Source organism: Drosophila persimilis, unplaced genomic scaffold (assembly GCF_003286085.1).
Source record: "Drosophila persimilis strain 14011-0111.01,24,50 unplaced genomic scaffold, DperRS2 tig00000431-arrow-pilon, whole genome shotgun sequence".
NCBI lineage: Eukaryota > Metazoa > Arthropoda > Insecta > Diptera > Drosophilidae > Drosophila > Drosophila persimilis.
The window spans coordinates 3839772-3859827 of record NW_020825312.1 but is presented as its reverse complement, the minus strand read 5'-3'; the positions used below and the strand labels follow the sequence as shown (position 1 = coordinate 3859827).

Genomic DNA, 20056 nt, shown 5'->3' with positions numbered 1-20056 from the left:
TCGTAGCTAAGCTATTCTTAAGATCAAAGTTCAAAGTGCTCTATGCCTATCATCAAGTGTCTTCCCATATTTACCTTTGGATGTGCTGCTCTTCTCCACCTCAGTCTCAACCACAATACTGCCGCTCTCCACATGCAGCTGCAGCGAAGGGTCTAAGGCAGAGGCGCCTAGTCCTGCCCCAGGCCCTGCCCCTGCCACGAGTGCACTGTGGTGATGGGGCTGCGGATGCTGCTGCTGATGGTGTAGGTGCTGCTGCTGGCGGCGCAACGTCTCCTCGACGAGCGCCAGGGGACTACGGGTCGGCTTGGGAGAGCCGGGACTGGCGGCCAGCAGGCGCTCCGGTTCGCCAGCGCCGAACATAGGCAGTGCAACGGAGTCGGAAAGACTGGAATCGGTGGTATCGATAAAGCTAACATCAAACTCGTTTATGCACCGCTGCTGCTCGTTTGTGGAGGGCGGCCGCACGGACATGGTGGTGTGGTGATCTACATCGAACTCGGGCTGCCGATAGACCACCTCTAGGGGCCTGTCGGGGCCGAAGGTCTTAGTGAAAACCTCGCTGGTTAGCACCTTGCGACTGTTGCTGCCACTACCGGAGGATGATGAGGTAGAACTTTTTGTACTATCGCTTGATTTAATGGAACGTATGGTTATCACCTCACAGTCGTCATCAACAAGCACGGTGCTAACAGCGGCGGTTGTCGCTGTCGGTTCCCTGTGCACGCGCACAGTCGAAGTCGATGTCGATGACGATGTCGACGGTTCTCTTTTCTTCTCCGACAGCTTTAGGTTGGCCATCTCTTTGTCGGTCTTCCGGCTGACCGTAACCGAGCGCACGCTGCGCCGGGTGCTGTTAGAAGAGCCGCTGGCACTGGTACTGCCACTGGTCGAGCTTGATTCGTTCATGTTGTCCTTCATCTTCTTCTGCAGCTTCGGCTCAATGGAGCTCTGCACCGTTCTGGTGGCGGCCGTGCTGCTGGCTACCGTACGCCTGACTGTTTTCTTAACGTCTATCTGAGGTTTCTTGACGGTTTCATCACTTCTGCTAGGCAGCTTTGCTGCTGCAGTCCTTTTCATGGAAGACGCGCTAATCGGAACTTTGTTGCGCTGTATAGTGACTGGGGGGGCCTTCTTCTGAAGGCTGGCCACCGCATGCCTGTTGTCGGTTTCTATGGAAGTTCTGTGGGCAATGGTCTTGGTTGAATTAGCTGATTGTGTCTTCATGCTTTTGGTTGCTTGGCTCTGGGAACCTATCACGTTTGTTAGCTTGTTTTCTTTGGAGGTCTGTCTCTTGTATAGGCGTCCGGTGTTCTTCAGCGACTCCTTGCTGTCGCTCTGAGAACCTCTCTTGATTTGGGAATGCGCTTGGGGCTGCACCTTCTCGACGATAGAATTCTTCTGTTTTCGTTCCAAATATGTGGACTTTGTCAAGGCACTTGTCATACTTGTCTGGGTTCTGTACGTACTTTTGGTCTGAGGCGGGGCCGGCGATTTCGGCGGTGCTGGGGACTTTGGCGGAGCCGGAGAGACCCTCTGGCCCTCGGCATCGCCACTCAACCCATATCGGATATTGTGAGACAAAGTGGGCTGCATATATCTGTGTGTGGCAATGGGTGTCGGGGTTATCATTCGCTTCGTCTCCACATGCTCTTGACTGATTTTGCTGTCGGTCTTCTTAGCAGTGCTTCCTGTAAGCTCTTTGGTAGATCGATTGGTAGTCGTCTTAGATTGTTTTGTGGCTGTCTGTTTCACTGACGAGGCAGCTGTAACTCTAGCTGACTTCGTTGACTTGGACGAGGGGCTCAACGATCGAATTGAGGTATTGTAGGGTATTCGTGTGACATCTGTTTTCACCCTAGGCCTCGGCGTGGTTGAGCGACTGCCCTCGCCTTGCGGGTGACTCTCGTAGAATATAGAACTGGATGCGGGACTGGCAGACCGCTCGAAATGTATCTCACTAATCACACGGCTTGTGGCAGAGGCTGAGCTTGTGGTCGAAACGGAACTCGTCACCGACCTTCTCGGCTCGGATTTGGCTGGCGCTTTCGGTTTTTCCGAGACAGACGTCTTCCGCGTCACGGTTTGCTTACTAATTGGCTTCTTCTGTTTGGTCTGCGTTGAGGATGTTAAAGCCTGAGTTTTCATATCGGACTTTGGTTTTTCTTTATCCCCCACTGTCCTCCTACTCAGAGAACTCCTTGCTGCTGATTTTGCACTGGAATCTTTCACTATTTTCCCTTTTGCCGTTTCCGACTTAGCTACCCTTTTCTGCTGCGTTTTGACGGCTGGTTTCTTGGCGGGCAGTGGCGATTTTTTCTCATCATCTAAGTTAACAAAATATGCTATTGGACGAACTTCTTTGGGTTCGGCCTCCTCAATGTTACTAGGGCACAACTTTTCATCCCTAGGCCCTAAAGAATCTATCTTCGCACTATTCAATGTTTCTTCTACAATCTGCTCCACCGACCGCTCATCTTCTGATTCCAACTGCTCCGTCACATGGCCCAAGTGGCGGTGGACCTGAACACTCTTAAGTGTTTCGTTTACTATTTTTAGTACCTCAGCATCGCCTGCTCTCAAAGTGTCTTCCACAATCTGCTGAACGGATCTGTTTTCGCCGGAGTACGACGTGACCATGGTCTCATCATTCGAAAGTTTTGGTGTCTCCGCTGCTTTTAATGGAGATTCGTGTGACCCTTCAAAAGAACGAACAGGTACCGAAAATGACTGAGTTTTGATTGTGTCTTTAAAGTAAACTGGATCTGGTTTTTTTTCAGCATGCAGAGATTTATCTCCAGCAACGACAGAAGGAGCAGCCGACGGAATTGGCTGACTGGCGGGCTTTTCTTGATGTTTGGGTGCACCATATTCCTCAAAACTTTCATTGTCTGAATACATCGGAGGACTGAGCTTCACTAAATCCAGAGGAGACTTGGGTCTATCTTCGGGTTTAGCTGGAAACTTATCGTCTTTTAAAACAACTAGTGTTGGCTTCACTTTAAGTTTAAGGGCAGTATTATCTCCAGCAGCAAGAGATGGAACAACTGATGGAATTGGCTGACAAGCGGGCTTTTCTTGGGGTCTAGGAAAACCATATTCCTCGTCACTTTCATCGTCTGAATACACTATGAGACTAGACTTAACTGAGCCAAGAGGGGACTTGGGCTTATCACCGTGCTTAGCTTGGACCCTATCGTCTTTCAAGTCAATGGGCTTATCGTCCTCCAAGTCTGTTAGTTTAGGTTTGTCGTCAGTGAATGAACTTGTAATCAAATCGGAAGTCTTCGAGACCACAGTGGCAATATTTGTTTTAGTATAGCTTGCAAATTCTTCTGCCTTGGACACAGTCACCGTTTCTAGTTTAAGGATGTCTTTAAGAGGAGATTTATCTCCAGAAACTACAGAAGAAACAAACGAAGGGAGTGGCTTTTCTTGGGGCCTAAGATCACCAAATTCTTCATCGCTTTTATCGTCTGAAGATACGGCTGGACTGGGCTTAACTGAAGCAAGGGGGGACTTAAGCTTATCCTCAGGTTTAGCTGGGACCTTTTCGTTCTTCAAGTCAACTGGTTTTGCTTTCTCTTCAGTTTTAAGCGGAGATTTATCTCCAGCACCAACAGAAGGAACAACCGACGGGAGTGGCTTTTCTTGCGGTCTAGGAACACCATATTCCTTATCGCTTTCATCGTCTGAATATACCGTAGAACTAGGCATAACTGAATCCAGAGGGGACGTTGGTTTGTCTTCGGCTTTAGCTGGGATCTTATCTTCTTTCGAGTCAGCTGATGCTGGTTTCTCTTCAGTTTTAAGCGGAGATTTATCTCCAGCAATGAGAGATGGAACAACTGATGGAATTGGCTGACTAGCGGGCTTTTCTTGGGGTCTAGGAACACCATATTCCTCGTCACTTTCATCGTCTGAATACACTATGAGACTAGACTTAACTGAGTCAAGAGGGGACTTAGGTTTATCCTCGTGCTTAGCTTGGACCCTATCGTCTTTCAAGTCAATGGGCTTATCCTCCTCCAAGTCAGTTAGTTTGGGTTTGTCGTCAGTGAATGAACTTGTAATCAAATCGGAAGTCTTCGAGACCACAGTGGCAATATTTGTTTTAGTATAGCTTGCAAATTCTTCTGCCTTGGACACAGTCACCGTTTCTAGTTTAAGGATATCTTTAAGAGGAGATTTATCTCCAGAAACTACAGAAGAAACAAACGAAGGGAGTGGCTGTTCTTGGGGTACACGTTCACCAAATTCTTCATCGCTTTCATCATCTGAATACATCGTAGGACTGGGCTTAACTGAATCCAGAAGGGACTTGGGTTTGTCTTCGGGTTTAGCTGGGATCTTATCGTCTTTCAAGACAACTGGTACTGGTTTCTCATCAGGTTTAAGAGGAGATTTATCTGAAGCAACGGGAGATGGAACAACTAATGGAATTGGATGACTAGCGGGATTTTTTTGAGGTCTATCGCTTTCATCGTCTGAATAAACTATGAGATTAGACTTAACTGAGTCAAGAGGGGACTTGGGTTTATCCTCGTGTTTAGCCTGGACCCTATCATCTTTCAAGTCTATGGGCTTATCGTCCTCCAAGTCAGTTAGTTTAGGGTTGTCGTCAGTGAATGAACTTGTAATCAAATCGGAAGTCTTCGAGACCACAGTGGCAATATTTGTTTTAGTAGAACTTGCAAATTCTTCTGCCTTGAACTCAGTCACCGTTTCTATTTCAAGGATGTCTTTAAGAGGAGATTTATCTCCAGAAACTACAGAAGAAACAAACGAAGGGAGTGGCTGTTCTTGGGGTACACGTTCGCCAAATTCTTCATCGCTTTCATCATCTGAATACATCGTAGGACTGGGCTTAACTGAATCCAGAAGGGACTTGGGTTTGTCTTCGGGTTTAGCTGGGATTTTATCGTCCTTTATGACAACTGGTGCTGGTTTCTCTTCAGGTTTAAGAGGAGATTTATCTAAAGCAACGAGAGATGGAACAACTGATGGAATTGGCTGACAAGCGGGCTTTTCTTGGGGTCTAGGAAAACCATATTCCTCGTCACTTTCATCGTCTGAATACACTATGAGACTAGACTTAACTGAGTCAAGAGGGGACTTGGGTTTATCCTCGTGCTTAGCTTGGACCCTATCGTCTTTCAAGTCAATGGGCTTATCGTCCTCCAAGTCAGTTAGCTTAGGTTTGTCGTCAGTGAATGAACTTGTAATCAAATCGGAAGTCTTCGAGACCACAGTGGCAATATTTGTTTTAGTATAGCTTGCAAATTCTTCTGCCTTGGACTCAGTCACCGTTACTATTTCAAGGATGTCTTTAAGAGGAGATTTATCTCCAGAAACTACAGAAGAAACAAACGAAGGGAGTGGCTGTTCTTGGGGTACACGTTCACCAAATTCTTCATCGCTTTCATCATCTGAATACATCGTAGGACTGGGCTTAACTGAATCCAGAAGGGACTTGGGTTTGTCTTCGGGTTTAGCTGGGATCTTATCGTCTTTTAAGACAACTGGTACTGGTTTCTCTTCAGGTTTAAGAGGAGATTTATCTAAAGCAACGAGAGATGGAACAACTGATGGAACTGGCTGACAAGCGGGCTTTTCTTGGGGTCTAGGAAAACCATATTCCTCGTCACTTTCATCGTCTGAATACACTATGAGACTAGACTTAACTGAGTCAAGAGGGGACTTGGGTTTATCCTCGTGCTTAGCTTGGACCCTATCGTCTTTCAAGTCAATGGGCTTATCGTCCTCCAAGTCAGTTAGTTTAGGTTTGTCGTCAGCGAATGAACTTGTAATCAAATCGGAAGTCTTCGAGACCACAGTGGCAATATTTGTTTTAGTATAGCTTGCAAATTCTTCTGCCTTGGACTCAGCCACCGTTACTATTTCAAGGATGTCTTTAGGAGGAGATTTATCTCCAGAAACTACAGAAGAAACAAACGAAGGGAGTGGCTGTTCTTGGGGTACACGTTCACCAAATTCTTCATCGCTTTCATCATCTGAATACATCGTAGGACTGGGCTTAACTGAATCCAGAAGGGACTTGGGTTTGTCTTCGGGTTTAGCTGGGATCTTATCGTCCTTTATGACAACTGGTGCTGGTTTCTCTTCAAGTTTAAGAGGAGATTTATCTAAAGCAACGAGAGATGGAACAACTGATGGAACTGGCTGACAAGCGGGCTTTTCTTGGGGTCTAGGAAAACCATATTCCTCGTCACTTTCATCGTCTGAATACACTATGAGACTAGACTTAACTGAGTCAAGAGGGGACTTGGGTTTATCCTCGTGCTTAGCTTGGACCCTATCGTCTTTCAAGTCAATGGGCTTATCGTCCTCCAAGTCAGTTAGTTTAGGTTTGTCGTCAGTGAATGAACTTGTAATCAAATCGGAAGTCTTCGAGACCACAGTGGCAATATTTGTTTTAGTATAGCTTTCAAATTCTTCTGCCTTGGACACAGTCACCGTTTCTAGTTTAAGGATATCTTTAAGAGGAGATTTATCTCCAGAAACTACAGAAGAAACAAACGCAGGTAGTGGCTTTTCTTGGGGTCTACGATCACCAAATTCTTCATCGCTTTCATCATCTGAATACATCGCAGGACTGGGCTTAACTGAATCCAGAGGGGACTTGGGTTTGTCTTCGGGTTTAGCTGGGATCTTGTCGTCTTTCAAGACAACTGGTGCTGATTTCTCTTCAGGTTTAAGAGGAGATTTTTCTAAAGCAACGAGAGATGGAACAACTGATGGAATTGGCTGACTAGCGGGCTTTTCTTGGGGTCTAGGAACACCATATTCCTCATCGCTTTCATCGTCTGAATACACTGTACGACTGGGCTTAACTGAATCCAGAGGGGACTTGGGTTTGTCTTCGGGATTTGCTGGGATCTTACCGTCTTTCAAGTCAGCTGATGCTGGTTTCTCTTCAGTTTCAAGCGGAGATTTATCTCCAGCAACGATAGATGGAACAACTGATGGAATTGGCTGACTAGCGGGCTTTTCTTGGGGTCTAGGAACACCATATTCCTCATCGCTTTTTACTGAGTCCAGAGGGGACTTGGGTTTGTCTTCGGGTTTAGCTGGGATCGTATCGTCTTTTAAGACAACTGGTGCTGATTTCTCTTCCGGTTTAAGAGGAGATTTATCTAAAGCAACGAGAGATGGAACAACTGATGGAATTGGCTGACTAGCGGGCTTTTCTTGGGGTCTAGGAACTCCATATTCTTCATCGCTTTCATCGTCTGAATACACTGTACGACTGGGCTTAACTGAATCCAGAGGGGACCTGGGTTTGTCTTCGGGTTTTGCGGGGATCTTATCGTCTTTCAAGACAACTGGTGCTGGGTTTTCTTCAGGTTTAAGCGGAGATTTATCTCCAGCAACGAGATATGGATCAGCTGATTGAATTGGCTGACTAGCGGGATTTTCTTGTGGTCTAGGAACACGATATTCCTCATCGCTTTCATCGTCTGAATACACTATGAGACTAGAGTTAAGTGAGTCAAGAGGGGACTTGGGTTTATCCTCGTGCTTAGCTTGGACCCTATCGTCTTTCAAGTCAATGGGCTTATCGTCCTCCAAGTCAGTTAGTTTGGGTTTGTCGTCAGTGAATGAACTTGTAATCAAATCGGAAGTCTTCGAGACCACAGTGGCAATATTTGCTTTAGTATAGCTTGCAAATTCTTCTGCCTTGGACACAGTCACCGTTTCTAGTTTAAGGATATCTTTAAGAGGAGATTTATCTCCAGAAACTACAGAAGAAACAAACGCAGGTAGTGGCTTTTCTTGGGGTCTACGATCACCAAATTCTTCATCGCTTTCATCATCTGAATACATCGCAGGACTGGGCTTAACTGAATCCAGAGGGGACTTGGGTTTGTCTTCGGGTTTAGCTGGGATCTTGTCGTCTTTCAAGACAACTGGTGCTGATTTCTCGTCAGGTTTAAGCGGAGATTTATCTAAATCAACGAGAGATGGAACAACTGATGGAATTGGCTGACTAGCAGGCATTTGTTGGGGTCTAGGAACACAATATTCCTCATCACTTTCATCGTCTGAATACACTATGAGACTAGACTTAACTGAGTCAAGAGGGGACTTGGGTTTATCACCGTGCTTAGCTTGGACCCTATCGTCTTTCAAGTCAATGGGCTTATCGTCCTCCAAGTCAGTTAGTTTGGGTTTGTCGTCAGTGAATGAACTTGTAATCAAATCGGAAGTCTTCGAGACCACTGTGGCAATATTTGTTTTAGTATAGCTTGCAAATTCTTCTGCCTTGGACTCAGTCACCGTTACTATTTCAAGGATGTCTTTAAGAGGAGATTTATCTCCAGAAACTACAGAAGAAACAAACGAAGGGAGTGGCTGTTCTTGGGGTACACGTTCACCAAATTCTTCATCGCTTTCATCATCTGAATACATCGTAGGACTGGGCTTAACTGAATCCAGAAGGGACTTGGGTTTGTCTTCGGGTTTAGCTGGGATCTTATCGTCTTTTAAGACAACTGGTACTGGTTTCTCTTCAGGTTTAAGAGGAGATTTATCTCCAGCAACGATAGATGGAACAACTGATGGAATTGGCTGACTAGCGGGCTTTTCTTGGGGTCTAGGAACACCATATTCCTCATCGCTTTTTACTGAGTCCAGAGGGGACTTGGGTTTGTCTTCGGGTTTTGCTGGGATCTTACCGTCTTTCAAGTCAGCTGATGCTGGTTTCTCTTCAGTTTTAAGAGGAGATTTTTCTAAAGCAACGAGAGATGGAACAACTGATGGAATTGGCTGACTAGCGGGCTTTTCTTGGGGTCTAGGAACTCCATATTCCTCATCGCTTTCATCGTCTGAATACACTGTACGACTGGGCTTAACTGAATCCAGAGGGGACCTGGGTTTGTCTTCGGGTTTAGCTGGGATCTTATCGTCTTTTAAGACAACTGGTGCTGATTTCTCTTCCGGTTTAAGAGGAGATTTATCTAAAGCAACGAGAGATGGAACAACTGATGGAATTGGCTGACTAGCGGGCTTTTCTTGGGGTCTAGGAACTCCATATTCCTCATCGCTTTCATCGTCTGAATACACTGTACGACTGGGCTTAACTGAATCCAGAGGGGACCTGGCTTTGTCTTCGGATTTTGCGGGGATCTTATCGTCTTTCAAGACAACTGGTGCTGGTTTTTCTTCAGGTTTAAGCGGAGATTTATCTCCAGCAACGAGATATGGATCAGCTGATGGAATTGGCTGACTAGCGGGCTTTCCTTGGGGTCTAGGATCACCATATTCCTCATCGCTTTTTACTGAGTCCAGAGGGGACTTGGGTTTGTCTTCGGGTTTAGCTGGGATCTTATCGTCTTTTAAGGCAACTGGTGCTGATTTCTCTTCCGGCTTAAGAGGAGATTTATCTAAAGCAACGAGAGATGGAACAACTGATGGAATTGGCTGACTTGCGGGCTTTTCTTGGGGTCTAGGAACTCCATATTCCTCATCGCTTTCATCGTCTGAATACACTGTACGACTGGGCTTAACTGAATCCAGAGGGGACTTGGGCTTGTCTTCGGGTTTAGCTGGGATCTTGTCGTCTTTCAAGACAACTGGTGCTGTTTTCTCTCCAGGTTTAAGAGGAGATTTTTCTAAAGCAACGAGAGATGGAGCAACTGATGGAATTGGCTGACTAGCGGGCTTTTCTTGGGGTCTAGGAACTCCATATTCCTCATCGCTTTCATCGTCTGAATACACTGTACGACTGGGCTTAACTGAATCCAGAGGGGACCTGGCTTTGTCTTCGGATTTTGCGGGGATCTTATCGCCTTTCAAGACAACTGGTGCTGGTTTTTCTTCAGGTTTAAGCGGAGATTTATCTCCAGCAACGAGATATGGATCAGCTGATGGAATTGGCTGACTAGCGGGCTTTCCTTGGGGTCTAGGATCACCATATTCCTCATCGCTTTTTACTGAGTCCAGAGGGGACTTGGGTTTGTCTTCGGGTTTAGCTGGGATCTTATCGTCTTTTAAGGCAACTGGTGCTGATTTCTCTTCCGGCTTAAGAGGAGATTTATCTAAAGCAACGAGAGATGGAACAACTGATGGAATTGGCTGACTTGCGGGCTTTTCTTGGGGTCTAGGAACTCCATATTCCTCATCGCTTTCATCGTCTGAATACACTGTACGACTGGGCTTAACTGAATCCAGAGGGGACTTGGGTTTGTCTTCGGGTTTAGCTGGGATCTTGTCGTCTTTCAAGACAACTGGTGCTGATTTCTCTTCAGGTTTAAGAGGAGATTTTTCTAAAGCAACGAGAGATGGAACAACTGATGGAATTGGCTGACTAGCGGGCTTTTCTTGGGGTCTAGGAACTCCATATTCCTCATCGCTTTCATCGTCTGAATACACTGTACGACTGGGCTTAACTGAATCCAGAGGGGACCTGGCTTTGTCTTCGGATTTTGCGGGGATCTTATCGTCTTTCAAGACAACTGGTGCTGGTTTTTCTTCAGGTTTAAGCGGAGATTTATCTCCAGCAACGAGATATGGATCAGCTGATGGAATTGGCTGACTAGCGGGCTTTCCTTGGGGCCTAGGATCACCATATTCCTCATCGCTTTTTACTGAGTCCAGAGGGGACTTGGGTTTGTCTTCGGGTTTAGCTGGGATCTTATCGTCTTTTAAGGCAACTGGTGCTGATTTCTCTTCCGGCTTAAGAGGAGATTTATCTAAAGCAACGAGAGATGGAACAACTGATGGAATTGGCTGACTTGCGGGCTTTTCTTGGGGTCTAGGAACTCCATATTCCTCATCGCTTTCATCGTCTGAATACACTGTACGACTGGGCTTAACTGAATCCAGAGGGGACTTGGGTTTGTCTTCGGGTTTAGCTGGGATCTTGTCGTCTTTCAAGACAACTGGTGCTGATTTCTCTTCAGGTTTAAGAGGAGATTTTTCTAAAGCAACGAGAGATGGAACAACTGATGGAATTGGCTGACTAGCGGGCTTTTCTTGGGGTCTAGGAACTCCATATTCCTCATCGCTTTCATCGTCTGAATACACTGTACGACTGGGCTTAACTGAATCCAGAGGGGACCTGGCTTTGTCTTCGGATTTTGCGGGGATCTTATCGTCTTTCAAGACAACTGGTGCTGGTTTTTCTTCAGGTTTAAGCGGAGATTTATCTCCAGCAACGAGATATGGATCAGCTGATGGAATTGGCTGACTAGCGGGCTTTTCTTGGGGTCTAGGAACTCCATATTCCTCATCGCTTTCATCGTCTGAATACACTGTACGACTGGGCTTAACTGAATCCAGAGGGGACCTGGGTTTGTCTTCGGATTTTGCGGGGATCTTATCGTCTTTCAAGACAACTGGTGCTGATTTCTCTTCAGGTTTAAGCGGAGATTTATCTCCAGCAACGATAGATGGAACAACTGATGGAATTGGCTGACTAGCGGGCTTTTCTTGGGGACTAGGAACACCATATTCCTCATCGCTTTCATCGTCTGAATACACTGTACGACTGGGCTTAACTAAATCCAGAGGGGACTTGGGTTTGTCTTCGGGTTTTGCTGGAATCTTGTCGTCTTTCAAGACAACTGGTGCTGATTTCTCTTCAGGTTTAAGAGGAGATTTTTCTAAAGCAACGAGAGATGGAACAACTGATGGAATTGGCTGACTAGCGGGCTTTTCTTGGGGTCTAGGAACACCATATTCCTCATCGCTTTCATCGTCTGAATACACTGTACGACTGGGCTTAACTGAATCCAGAGGGGACTTGGGTTTGTCTTCGGGTTTTGCTGGGATCTTACCGTCTTTCAAGTCAGCTGATGCTGGTTTCTCTTCAGTTTTAAGAGGAGATTTTTCTAAAGCAACGAGAGATGGAACAACTGATGGAATTGGCTGACTAGCGGGCTTTTCTTGGGGTCTAGGAACTCCATATTCCTCATCGCTTTCATCGTCTGAATACACTGTACGACTGGGCTTAACTGAATCCAGAGGGGACCTGGGTTTGTCTTCGGATTTTGCGGAGATCTTATCGTCTTTCAAGACAACTGGTGCTGGTTTTTCTTCAGGTTTAAGCGGAGATTTATCTCCAGCAACGAGATATGGATCAGCTGATGGAATTGGCTGACTAGCGGGCTTTCCTTGGGGTCTAGGATCACCATATTCCTCTTCACTTTCATCGTCTGAATACACTATGAGACTAGACTTAACTGAGTCCAGAGGGGACTTGGGTTTATCCTCGTGCTTAGCTTGGACCCTCTCGTCTTTCAACTCAATGGGCTTATCGTCCTCCAAGTCAGTTAGTTTGGGTTTGTCGTCAGTGAATGAACTTGTAATCAAATCGGAAGTCTTCGAGACCACAGTGGCAATATTTGTTTTAGTAAAACTTGCAAATTCTTCAGCCTTGAACTCAGTCACCGTTTTTAGTTTAAGGATGTCTTTAAGAGGAGATTTATCTCCAGGAACTACAGAAGGAACAAACGAAGGGAGTGGCTGTTCTTGGGGAATACGTTCACCAAATTCTTCATCACTTTCATCATCTGAATACATCGTAGGACTGGGCTTAACTGAATCCAGAAAGGACTTGGGTTTGTCTTCGGGTTTAGCTGGGATCTTATCGTCCCTTATGACAATTGGTGCTGGTTTCTCTTCAGGTTTAAGAGGAGATTTATCTAAAGCAACGAGAGATGGAACAACTGATGGAATTGGCTGACAAGCGGGCTTTTCTTGGGGTCTAGGAAAACCATATTCCTCGTCACTTTCATCATCTGAATACACTATGAGACTAGACTTAACTGACTCCAGAGGGGACTTGGGCTTATTCTCGTGCTTAGCTTGGACCCTCTCGTCTTTCAAGTCAATGGGCTTATCGTCCTCCAAGTCAGTTAGTTTGGGTTTGTCGTCAGTGAATGAACTTGTAATCAAATCGGAAGTCTTCGAGACCACAGTGGCAATATTTGTTTTAGTAAAACTTGAAAATTCTTCAGCCTTGAACTCAGTCACCGTTTTTAGTTTAAGGATGTCTTTAAGAGGAGATTTATCTCCAGGAACTACAGAAGGAACAAACGAAGGGAGTGGCTGTTCTTGGGGAATACGTTCACCAAATTCTTCATCACTTTCATCATCTGAATACATCGTAGGACTGGGCTTAACTGAATCCAGAAGGGACTTGGGTTTGTCTTCGGGTTTAGCTGGGATCTTATCGTCCTTTATAACAATTGGTGCTGGTTTCTCTTCAGGTTTAAGAGGAGATTTATCTAAAGCAACGAGAGATGGAACAACTGATGGAATTGGCTGACAAGCGGGCTTTTCTTGGGGTCTAGGAAAACCATATTCCTCGTCACTTTCATCATCTGAATACACTATGAGACTAGACTTAACTGAGTCAAGAGGGGACTTGGGTTTATCACCGTGCTTAGCTTGGACCCTATCGTCTTTCAAGTCAATGGGCTTATCGTCCTCCAAGTCAGTTAGTTTGGGTTTGTCGTCAGTGAATGAACTTGTAATCAAATCGGAAGTCTTCGAGACCACAGTGGCAATATTTGTTTTAGTATAGCTTGCAAATTCTTCTGCCTTGGACACAGTCACCGTTTCTAGTTTAAGGATATCTTTAAGAGGAGATTTATCTCCAGAAACTACAGAAGAAACAAACGCAGGTAGTGGCTTTTCTTGGGGTCTACGATCACCAAATTCTTCATCGCTTTCATCATCTGAATACATCGCAGGACTGGGCTTTACTGAATGCAGAGGGGACTTGGGTTTGTCTTCGGGTTTAGCTGGGATCTTGTCGTCTTTCAAGACAACTGGTGCTGATTTCTCTTCAGGTTTAAGAGGAGATTTTTCTAAAGCAACGAGAGATGGAACAACTGATGGAATTGGCTGACTAGCGGGCTTTTCTTGGGGTCTAGGAACACCATATTCCTCATCGCTTTCATCGTCTGAATACACTGTACGACTGGGCTTAACTGAATCCAGAGGGGACTTGGGTTTGTCTTCGGATTTTGCTGGGATCTTACCGTCTTTCAAGTCAGCTGATGCTGGTTTATCTTCAGTTTTAAGCGGAGATTTATCTCCAGCAACGATAGATGGAACAACTGATGGAATTGGCTGACTAGCGGGCTTTTCTTGGGGTCTAGGAACACCATATTCCTCATCGCTTTTTACTGAGTCCAGAGGGGACTTGGGTTTGTCTTCGGGTTTAGCTGGGATCTTATCGTCTTTTATTACAACTGGTGCTGATTTCTCTTCCGGCTTAAGAGGAGATTTATCTAAAGCAACGAGAGATGGAACAACTGATGGAATTGGCTGACTTGCGGGCTTTTCTTGGGGTCTAGGAACTCCATATTCCTCATCGCTTTCATCGTCTGAATACACTGTACGACTGGGCTTAACTGAATCCAGAGGGGACTTGGGTTTGGCTTCGGTTTTAGCTGGGATCTTGTCGTCTTTCAAGACAACTGCTGCTGATTTCTCTTCAGGTTTAAGAGGAGATTTTTCTAAAGCAACGAGAGATGGAACAACTGATGGAATTGGCTGACTAGCGGGCTTTTCTTGGGGTCTAGGAACTCCATATTCCTCATCGCTTTCATGGTCTGAATACACTGTACGACTGGGATTAACTGAATCCAGAGGGGACCTGGGTTTGTCTTCGGGTTTAGCTGGGATCTTATCGTCTTTTAAGACAACTGGCGCTGATTTCTCTTCCGGTTTAAGAGGAGATTTATCTAAAGCAACGAGAGATGGAACAACTGATGTAATTGGCTGACTAGCGGGCTTTTCTTGGGGTCTAGGAACCCCATATTCCTCATCGCTTTCATCGTCTGAATACACTCTACGACTGGGCTTAACTGAATCCAGAGGGGACCTGGGTTTGTCTTCGGATTTTGCGGGGATCTTATCGTCTTTCAAGACAACTGGTGCTGGTTTTTCTTCAGGTTTAAGCGGAGATTTATCTCCAGCAACGAGATATGGATCAGCTGATGGAATTGGCTGACTAGCGGGCTTTCCTTGGGGTCTAGGATAACCATATTCCTCTTCACTTTCATCGTCTGAATACACTATGAAACTAGACTTAACTGAGTCCAGAGGGGACTTGGGTTTATCCTCGTGCTTAGCTTGCACCCTATCGTCTTTCAAGTCAATGGGCTTATCGTCCTCCAAGTCAGTTAGTTTGGGTTTGTCGTCAGTGAATGAACTTGTAATCAAATCGGAAGTCTTCGAGATCACAGTGGCAATATTTGTTTTAGTATAGCTTGCAAATTCTTCAGCCTGGGACACAGTCACCGTTTCTAGTTTAAGGATGTCTTTAAGAGGAGATTTATCTCCAGAAACTACAGAAGAAACAAACGAAGGGAGTGGCTGTTCTTGGGGTATACGTTCACCAAATTCTTCATCGCTTTCATCATCTGAATGAATCGTAGGACTGGGCTTAACTGAATCCAGAGGGGACTTGGGTTTGACTTCGGCTTTAGCTGGGATCTTATCTTCTTTCAAGTCAGCTGATGCTGGTTTCTCTTCAGTTTTAAGCGGAGATTTATCTCCAGCAATGAGAGATGGAACAACTGATGGAATTGGCTGACTAGCGGGTTTTTCTTGGGGTCTAGAAACACCATATTCCTCATCGCTTTTTACTGAATCCAGAAGGGACTTGGGTTTGTCTTCGGGTTTAGCTGGGATCTTATCGTCCTTTATGACAATTGGTGCTGGTTTCTCTTCAGGTTTAAGAGGAGATTTATCTAAAGCAACGAGAGATGGAACAACTGATGGAATTGGCTGACAAGCGGGCTTTTCTTGGGGTCTAGGAAAACCATATTCCTCGTCACTTTCATCGTCTGAATACACTATGAGACTAGACTTAACTGAGTCAAGAGGGGACTTGGGTTTATCCTCGTGCTTAGCTTGGACCCTATCGTCTTTCAAGTCAATGGGCTTATCGTCCTCCAAGTCAGTTAGTTTGGGTTTGTCGTCAGTGAATGAACTTGTAATCAAATCGGAAGTCTTCGAGACCACAGTGGCAATATTTGTTTTAGTATAGCTTGCAAATTCTTCTGCCTTGGACGTTTCTAGTTTAAGGATGTCTTTAAGAGGAGATTTATCTCCAGAAACTACAGAAGAAACAAACGAAGGGAGTGGCTGTTCTTGGGGTATACGTTCACCAAATTCTTCATCGCTTTCATCATCTGAATGAATCGTAGGACTGGGCTTAACTGAATCCAGAGGGGACTTGGGTTTGACTTCGGCTTTAGCTGGGATCTTATCTTCTTTCAAGTCAGCTGATGCTGGTTTCTCTTCAGTTTTAAGCGGAGATTTATCTCCAGCAATGAGAGATGGAACAACTGATGGAATTGGCTGACTAGCGGGTTTTTCTTGGGGTCTAGAAACACCATATTCCTCATCGCTTTTTACTGAATCCAGAAGGGACTTGGGTTTGTCTTCGGGTTTAGCTGGGATCTTATCGTCCTTTATGACAATTGGTGCTGGTTTCTCTTCAGGTTTAAGAGGAGATTTATCTAAAGCAACGAGAGATGGAACAACTGATGGAATTGGCTGACAAGCGGGCTTTTCTTGGGGTCTAGGAAAACCATATTCCTCGTCACTTTCATCGTCTGAATACACTATGAGACTAGACTTAACTGAGTCAAGAGGGGACTTGGGTTTATCCTCGTGCTTAGCTTGGACCCTATCGTCTTTCGAGTCAATGGGCTTATCGTCCTCCAAGTCAGTTAGCTTAGGTTTGTCGTCAGTGAATGAACTTGTAATCAAATCGGAAGTCTTCGAGACCACAGTGGCAATATTTGTTTTAGTAGAACTTGCAAATTCTTCTGCCTTGAAATTAGTCACCGTTTCTGGTTTAAGAATATCTTTAAGAGGAGATTTATCTCCAGAAACTACAGAAGAAACAAACGAAGGGAGTGGCTGTTCTTGGGGTATACGTTCACCAAATTCTTCATCGCTTTCATCATCTGAATGCATCGTAGGACTGGGCTTAACTGAATCCAGAGGGGACTTGGGTTTGTCTTCGGGTTTAGCTGGGATCTTATCTTCTTTCAAGTCAGCTGATGCTGGTTTCTCTTCAGTTTTAAGCGGAGACTTATCCCCAGCAACGAGAGATGAAACAACTGATGGAATTGGCTGACTAACGGGATTTTCTTGGGGTCTAGGAACACCATATTCCTCATCGCTTTTTACTGACTCCAGAGGGGACTTGGGTTTGTCTTCGGGTTTAGCTGGGATCTTATCGTCTTTCAACACAACTGGTGCTGGTTTCTCTCCAGGTTTAAGCGGAGATTTATCTCCAGCAACGAGATATGGATCAGCTGATGGAATTGGCTGACTAGCGGGCTTTCCTTGGGGTCTAGGAGAACCATATTCCTCTTCACTTTCATCGTCTGAATACACTATGAGACTAGACTTAACTGAGTCCAGAGGGGACTTGGGTTTATCCTCGTGCTTAGCTTGGACCCTATCGTCTTTCGAGTCAATGGGCTTATCGTCCTCCAAGTCAGTTAGCTTAGGTTTGTCGTCAGTGAATGAACTTGTAATCAAATCGGAAGTCTTCGAGACCACAGTGGCAATATTTGTTTTAGTATAGCTTGCAAATTCTTCTGCCTTGGACACAGTCACCGTTTCTAGTTTAAGGATGTCTTTAAGAGGAGATTTATCTCCAGAAACTACAGAAGAAACAAACGAAGGGAGTGGCTGTTCTTGGGGTATACGTTCACCAAATTCTTCATCGCTTTCATCATCTGAATGCATCGTAGGACTGGGCTTAACTGAATCCAGAGAGGACTTGGGTTTGTCTTCGGGTTTAGCTGGGATCTTATCTTCTTTCAAGTCAGCTGATGCTGGTTTTTCTTCAGTTTTAAGCGGAGACTTATCCCCAGCAACGAGAGATGAAACAACTGATGGAATTGGCTGACTAACGGGATTTTCTTGGGGTCTAGGAACACCATATTCCTCATCGCTTTTTACTGAGTCCAGAGGAGACTTGGGTTTGTCTTCGGGTTTAGCTGGGATCTTATCTTTTTTCAAGTCAGCTGATGCTGGTTTCTCTTCAGTTTTAAGCGGAGATTTATCTCCAGCAACGAGATATGGATCAGCTGATGGAATTGGCTGACTAGCGGGCTTTCCTTGGGGTCTAGGATAACCATATTCCTCTTCACTTTCATCGTCTGAATACACTATGAGAGTAGACTTAACTGAGTCCAGAGGGGACTTGGGTTTATCCTCGTGCTTAGCTTGGACCCTATCGTCTTTCAAGTCAATGGGCTTATCGTCCTCCAAGTCAGTTAGCTTAGGTTTGTCGTCAGTGAATGAACTTGTAATCAAATCGGAAGTCTTCGAGACCACAGTGGCAATATTTGTTTTAGTAGAACTTGCAAATTCTTCTGCCTTGAAATTAGTCACCGTTTCTGGTTTAAGAATATCTTTAAGAGGAGATTTATCTCCAGAAACTACAGAAGAAACAAACGCAGGTAGTGGCTTTTCTTGGGGTCTACGATCACCAAATTCTTCATCGCTTTCATCATCTGAATACATCGCAGGACTGGGCTTAACTGAACCCAGAGGGGACTTGGGTTTGTCTTCGGGTTTAGCTGGGATCTTGTCGTCTTTCAAGACAACTGGTGCTGATTTCTCTTCGGGTTTAGGAGGAGATGTTTCTAAAGCAACGAGAGATGGAACAACTGATGGAATTGGCTGACTAGCGGGTTTTTCTTGGGGTCTAGAAACACTATATTCCTCATCGCTTTTTACTGAGTCCAGAGGAGACTTGGGTTTGTCTTCGGGTTTAGCTGGGATCTTATCTTTTTTCAAGTCAGCTGATGCTGGTTTCTCTTCAGTTTTAAGCGGAGATTTATCTCCAGCAACGAGAGCTGGAACAACTGATGGAATTGGCTGACTAGCGGGCATTTCTTGGGGTCTAGGAACACCATATTCGTCATCGCTTTTTACTGAGTCCAAAGGGCACTTGGGTTTGTCTTCGGGTTTAGCTGGGATCTTATCGTCTTTCAAGACAACTGGTGCTGGTTTCTCTTCAGGTTTAAGAGGAGATTCATCTAAAGCAACGATAGATGGAACAACTGATGGAATTGGCTGACTAGCGGGCTTTTCTTGGGGTCTAGGAACACCATATTCCTCATCACTTTCATCATCTGAATACACTATGAGACTAGACTTAACTGAGTCAAGAGAGGACTTGGGTTTTTCCTCGTGCTTAGCTTGGACCCTATCGTCTTTCAAGGCAATGGGCTTATCGTCCTCCAAGTCAGTTAGCTTAGGTTTGTCGTCAGTGAATGAACTTGTAATCAAATCGGAAGTCTTCGAGACCACAGTTGCAATAGTTGTTTTGGTAACACTTGCAAATTCTTCTGCCTTGAACTCAGTCACCGTTTCTTGTTTAAGGATGTCTTTAAGCGGAGATTTATCACCAGCAAGAACAGAAGAAACAACCGACGGGAGTGGCTTTTCTTGAAGTCTAGGAACACCATAGACCTCATCACTTTCATCGTCTGAATACACTGTACGACTGGGTTTTACTGAGTCCAGAGGGGACTTGGGTTTGTCTTTGGGTTGAGCTGGGATCTTATCGTCTTTCAAGGCAACTAGTGCTGGTTTCTCTTCAAGTTTAAGCGGAGATTTATCTCCAGCAACGAGAGATGGAACAACTGATGGAATGGGCTGACTAGCGGGCTTTTCTTGGGGTCTAGGAACACCATATTCCTCATCGCTTTTTACTGAGTCCAGGGGGGACTTGGGCTTGTCTTCGGGTTTTGCTGGGATCTTATCGTCTTTCAACACAACTGGTGCTGGATTTTCTTTAGGTTTAAGCGGAGATTTATCTCCAGCAACGAGATATGGATCAGCTGATGGAATTGGCTGACTAGCGGGCTTTTCTTGGGGTCTAGGAACACCATATTCGTCATCGCCTTTTACTGAGTCCAGAGGGGACTTGGGTTTGTCTTCGGGTTTAGCTGGGATCTTATCGTCTTTCAAGTCAGCTGATGCTGGTTTCTCTTCAGTTTTAAGCGGAGATTTATCTCCAGCAACGAGAGATGGAACAACT

At 45.2% G+C, this 20056-nt stretch overlaps 1 protein-coding gene across 14 annotated transcripts in view; it reads right to left on the bottom strand.

The window, feature by feature from the left end:
- The window catches only part of LOC6604665 (ankyrin-2), a 65646-nt gene that overhangs the window by 10172 nt on the left and 35418 nt on the right, over positions 1-20056 (bottom strand). For 2 of the 14 annotated variants that reach the window (XM_026989865.1, XM_026989864.1), the window contains exons 1-3: positions 16575-19354; positions 10584-13907; positions 75-10355 (exon numbers count right to left, since the gene is read on the bottom strand). The exons of 1 other annotated variant lie outside the window; for it this stretch is intronic. In XM_026989865.1, the coding sequence (XP_026845666.1) occupies positions 75-10355; positions 10584-13907; positions 16575-18903 (15934 nt within the window). In that variant the 5' untranslated portion in view covers positions 18904-19354. Of the gene's footprint in view, positions 1-74; positions 10356-10583; positions 13908-16068; positions 19362-20056 lie in introns of those variants that run through there. 11 more of the 14 variants (XM_026989855.1, XM_026989856.1, XM_026989859.1 and 8 more) reach the window with 10 other exon arrangements.